At 40.4% G+C, this 5671-nt stretch overlaps 1 protein-coding gene across 3 annotated transcripts in view; it reads right to left on the minus strand.

Annotated features, from left to right (window-relative positions):
* anln (anillin, actin binding protein) overlaps positions 1-5671 on the minus strand; it is a 49161-nt gene that overhangs the window by 28997 nt on the left and 14493 nt on the right. For 2 of the 3 annotated variants that reach the window (XM_037973938.1, XM_017426846.3), the window contains exons 9-12: positions 4578-4867; positions 4353-4501; positions 4123-4261; positions 3819-3954 (exon numbers count right to left, since the gene is read on the minus strand). In XM_037973938.1, coding sequence (XP_037829866.1) covers positions 3819-3954; positions 4123-4261; positions 4353-4501; positions 4578-4867 — 714 coding nt within the window. The remainder of the gene's footprint in view (positions 1-3818; positions 3955-4122; positions 4262-4352; positions 4502-4577; positions 4868-5671) is intronic. The other variant, XM_017426847.3, reaches the window with a different exon arrangement.

The following is a 5671-nucleotide window of genomic DNA, read 5'->3' on the forward strand; positions in this document are numbered from 1 at the left end:
GGGATTCCCCCGGAGGAGCTGGCCCAAGTGGCTGGGGAGAGGGAAGTCTGGGTCTCCCTGCTTAGGCTGCTGCCCCCGCGACCCGACCCCGGATAAGTGGAAGAGAATGGATGGATGGATGGATGTTTGAACACACACATTAAAGGTCAGCTGCCAGTAGATGATGGCAGCAACTGTAAACAAACAACAGATTCCACCATGTTATTATTTATTAAACTAAAAAAATAAAAAGAAATGAGTCCAGTTCCTGATCCAGCAGCTTGTACACCCTACTTAAGCACAAACAATTCTTAGTAGTTTGTAGTCATACACTGATACCGATATCAGTATTACACATCTGTTCCAATACTGTGTCTGTACCCATAGTTGCAGACACTTCCTCTCTTAGTTGTAGAGGAGAAGGAGAAGAAGATTATTTCCATGGTTGACATTACATTACATTTTTTTTCCTGCTCTCGGCGAAGGCAGACATATTTTTCTTCTCTCCGTTTCCTGTTGTGGTCATTGAAGCAAGTATAGAACCTGTTGAGAGTGTCTGGCAGAGTGTGGTCCCTGAGGCATTGTGAGTCTTTGGTGTTGTAATCTGTCCTACTTCTAATTCTTTTCTAATTCTTGGCATATGTAGCTTTGTCCCTCTTTATGCTTACAGTTAGCTCTCTCTTAGCTGTTGTTGAATTGTTTACATGAACACAGCAACCCTGGCTTTTAGCAGAAATCGAACCTCTGCATTTAACCAGGGTGTCTGGTTTTGGAAGCAGGTCACAGTCTTAGTGGTTGTAACATCATTAACACACTCACTGATGTAGCCAAGAACACACAATGTGTACTCCTCCAAGTCCACCTGGAAGCAGTCTTGTAATACAGGGTCAGTGTTACATTTGTGGGGTCAGACACTGATGTTGGACAAGAAGACCTGGCTCACAGTTTCTGCTCTAATTCAGCCTAAAGGTTTTTTATCGAGTTGAGGCTAGGACTCTGTGCAGACCAGTTAAAGTTTTCCACACCAAACTCATTCAATCAAGTCTTTATGGACCTTGGTTTGTACACTGGTGCACAGTCATGTTGGAACAGGATGGGGCCAGAATGTTGCCACAAAGTTGGGAGCATGAAGTTGTCCAAAACGTCATGGTATGTTGAAGCATTACAAGTTCCTTTCACTGGAACCAAGCGGCCGAGTTCAACTCCTGAAAACAATCGCACACTATAATCCACCCTCCACTAAACTTTACACTTGGCATTACGCAGTCAGACAAGTACCTTTCTCCTGGCAACCGCCAAACCCAGAGTCATCCATCGGATTGCCAGACAACTTTCTTAAAAATTACAATTTAAAAGATATAAATGCTATTCTCATGACCTTGTACAATTCAACTAATTTAATTTAATCTTTTATAGAAAATTTTGATAACTCATAAGATTAGGCTCTGCAGCTTGTGACTCATAAAAGATCCAGATCCCAGAGTCCATTTGGGGGCATGTTTTACAGCACTGCATTCGATTTGCATTGCACTTGGTGATCTAAGTCTTAAATGCAACTGCTTGGCCATGGAAACCCATTCCATGAAGCTCTCTATGCACTGTTTTTGAGGTAATCTGAAGATCACATGAAGTTTGTAGGTCTGTAGCTATTGACTTTGCAGAATGTTGGCAATGTCTGTGTACTATGCATCTTCAGCATCTGCTGACCCTGCTCTGTGAAAATATCAGCTAATTGTCAGTATGGAGCATCATTATATCTATACCTTCCTTTTCGGTGAAATCTTAATTGAAGGGATTGAGCGTAAACAAGGTTTTTAAAGTAACTTTAGTGACACAAAACAGACTCCTCCTCCTCGCAGGGCAGCTCGATGACTCAGCAATTTGTTGATCGGCACATTGAACTTCTGTGCATATAATTATGGGATGGTACTTATGGGGAAAGCCCCAGAATGCTATTTTTTGCGGCTATATTGGGAATCGAGCATAACTGGTTGAATTGAGATACAAACTTACCATGAAGCAAATGACTGATGACTTATTTTTTTATTCTACTAAATTCAATCTCCTCATGGATTTAAAGCTCTGAAGAGTGATTCTTTCAAATAACACAACAAGAGTATTGAATAAATTAGCAGTCCCCTCCCTGGGCTGCCACCTTACCGTGGTGGAGGGGTTCAAATGTCCCAATTATCCTAGGAGCTATGCTGTCAGGGGCTTCATGCCTCTGGTAGGGTCACTCCTGCCAAACAGGTCCTAGGTGAAGTATCAGATAAGATGCAGCCCAGAGACCCCTTATGATGAATGACACTTTTAGATTTAGTTTTCCCTAGCCCGGACGCACTCTGGAGCCAGGCTTGGATGTGGGGCACACTAACAAGCGCATGGTGGCCGGGCTTACACCCATGAAGCCAAGCCAGGCAGAGCCCGAAGGGGAGATGTGGGTCACCTTTTCCATGGGCTCACCACCTGTGGGAGGGTCCAAAGGGGTCAGGTGCAATGTGGAATGGGTAGTGGACAAAGGCGGGGACCATGGCGGTCTAATCCTCAGCTACAGAAGCTGGCTCTCGGGACATGGAATGTCACCTCTCTGGTGGGGAAGGAGCCTGAGCTGGTGTGTGAGGTTGAGAGGTTCCGGCCAGCCCTTTGCTTAGGCTGCTGCCCCCACGACCCGAACCCGGATAAGCGGAAGAAAATGGATGGATGGATAAATTAGCAGTTTAGGAACATGGGTTTTAAACACAACAGACTGGGACACTACGGGTTATGTTTGACACTCCCTTTTTGGCATGCTCTCTGCAGCCACACCGAGCAACATTGGTCTACAGGTGGAAATTAATTTTAATATGTGCCCATGAAATTAGAAGTAAATTCAGACAAACAAATTGAAGTGATTTGTTTATTTTTATCAAAATAATACTGAATGTGTTGTGTGTGTCACAAATTTGATGGGGTTTGGTGTCCCCCCCTTTCAGAAGAAATCTCAAAGTACAATTGTAAGATAAATAAGCTATCCGTGTTATCACAGTTATTTAATCAGTATTTATAGAGGCAATCATTTTGTTTTTTTCCCCCCTGTTCATAGGTATGGTATGTTTTTACTGATCAATAATTTTGACTGTGTAAAGGTGACCATATTTCATCAAGTGACCCCTTTAACCTGATAACTGAGGCCTGAGATAGAGCAAAATTCTGAGCATTGCACAATCTGACCTTCCGGGTGAACTTGCTGGGATGTCCACTCCTAGGCACACTCCCAGCTGTCTTAAATATTTTCCTCTTGTTAATAATCTTTCTCTCTGAAAAATGCAGCTTCCAAATGGTTTGGAATTTACCTTTGACCCTTAAACCTTTTCCAGATTGATGGATGGCAACAACTGCTTCTTTAAGGTCATTAGTGATGTCTTTCCATCTTGGGATTGTTAACACACACCTGTATGCTCTAGAGCAGCAAAAACTCCTAGTTTTCTGAAGGTGGTCCCACTGATGATGATCAGTTAATCAATACATTTGATCAGCAGCCTCAAAAAACAGTTTTAACTTTTTGTTTTTGTTTAATAAATATTGACAGTGGAATCTGTTGTTTTTGCTCACTTGAGGTTAGATTTAAATCATTTTAGAAGGTGGTAAAAACATATCAGTTTAATATTATGTCCTGATTCATAAAATCTAAAATTGAAAAAGACTTTGTATTTCACTTTACAAACCATATAATAATGTACTCTTCATTTTCAAAATGTAGCTTTATTTTGACGTCATTTTGCCCCTACAAAGACCACCAAAGATCTCTATAAATAGTCAGCTAACTTGTTACACACTATAGAATTATTGGAAGAACTCACTTGCCACCAGCAGCAGGCGCTCTGCTTCCGCCTCCACCTGAGATCCTTTTCCATGCTCTTCATCTGTGCAGCAGTTCAGAGCCTGACTGGCCTGATGGATGATTGTCTGCTGCAGGTTGATCTCATTTGTCAAAACCTACAAAGGATAGTAATGCCTTCATTCCACAGATTTATCTGTTTTATTTAGATATTCTGGCCAAATTGTGTTAAAGTGAGAAGATTTGGAGAAAAACAAAACATCTCTAACTTAAGTCTAAAGTGCAGAAAACAATTCAACAGTTTGTAGTTTGATTTTATTTCAAACCTTCATCCTCTGTTTTATACTGAAGAGACAAGATCCTCGAGGATCCTCTGCTCCCTGAGAATCATCTTTTCTCACAATAACCTGCTTCACAGTGGGCCTCTCAGGCTCCTTTACCCGAATCGATCTGTATGAATCAATGCTGACACACAAAAACACACAAACACTTTTCACACTGGCTCTGACATTCACTGAGACAGTGCAGCATATTGGAGTTTTTTTGGTTTTTGCACCTATAAGGCAGTTTGTTGTCCTCATCTGAAACATTGACACTATCCGAGGAGGCAGTACCGACCATGTTAGTTCTCTGGAACCTGCTTGGTTTGGAAATGTTTTCTGGAGTGTTGTTCTTTACAATCAATGAGTTAGTTGGAGTTGATGTCTGAAAAGAGACAAAAAGGAAATAGTTGTTTTCACTGCAAGATCATAAACCATTGGAGAAAGAGATTGATGCTTACCATTTTTCTGTGCTCTGGACTCTTCACCACAGCAGCCACAGTCTCTGCCAGTGGAGTGAGAAGGGACATGGAGGAGATATTTAAAGCATCTTCCTCCTCTTCACTCTGCTCCAAGACATCATTAAAAAGCTCGTTAATAACTGCAGAGTTGATGGACTGATCCACATTCGTCTCAGCCTCCTTGACCTCCTCCTTTTGTTCTTTCTTTTCAGTTTTATCTTCTTTAGCAGGGCTCACCACCTTCACAGGGCTGGACGTCAAGGCTGGAGGGGTGACTAATTCAGTACCTGCTAGATGACATAACCAGAGTTAGAATTTAACAAAAACAAATTCTGAATAGTTGATGTTGATAAATTCAAGAGGATGGGAGAGTAAAAAGTTTTTTTCTCTGCAAATAACTGGCAAGAGTCAAAACTGGTTGAACTTCAAACTTAATTCAACATTGTTTTGTTTTTAGTATATTTATGCTAATTGAGAACAAGAGTGTGTATATATTGTTTTCAGGCTGGCAAAATCATTACAAATAAATATAATAGCAAAAGAAAAACATTATCAATGGTTGATAACCATATATTTTTTAATTTAAATTCTCTGAAGAAAGCCCCATTTTGTTAAAACTTGCTTCATCTACACGCGTTTGATCTAAAGGTATCAAACGAGTATCAAACTCTCCCTCCATCTCAGACAGGACTCATTGTCTGCTTTTAAAACTCTTCTTAAAACCCATCTATTTTTCTTGGCTTTTAACACTTGAGAGTTGATTATATTTGATTATATTTTTTAATCCATTTTATTCTTCTCTTATATTGATTTTATCTGATCTTATATCTCTTACTATGTTTTTTGTCTTGTGTGAGTTATGTTTTATTGTTGACTCTGTGCCAGGGACGTGCGGTCAGGGGAGGCAGGTGAGGCAGAGCCTCCCCTGTCATCATGACAAGAAAAAAAAAATCATAACATAAAATGAATATTAATATTTGTCCAATGATCTTTATGTATGAGTAATTTTTGAACATTTTTATGGTCCAAATCGCATTTTTATAGTCAAAATCGCTGAAATTGCATATTTCCTGTTCAAATACAAGGGTGAAACG

Source organism: Kryptolebias marmoratus, linkage group LG23 (genome assembly GCF_001649575.2).
Source record: "Kryptolebias marmoratus isolate JLee-2015 linkage group LG23, ASM164957v2, whole genome shotgun sequence".
Taxonomy (NCBI): domain Eukaryota; kingdom Metazoa; phylum Chordata; class Actinopteri; order Cyprinodontiformes; family Rivulidae; genus Kryptolebias; species Kryptolebias marmoratus.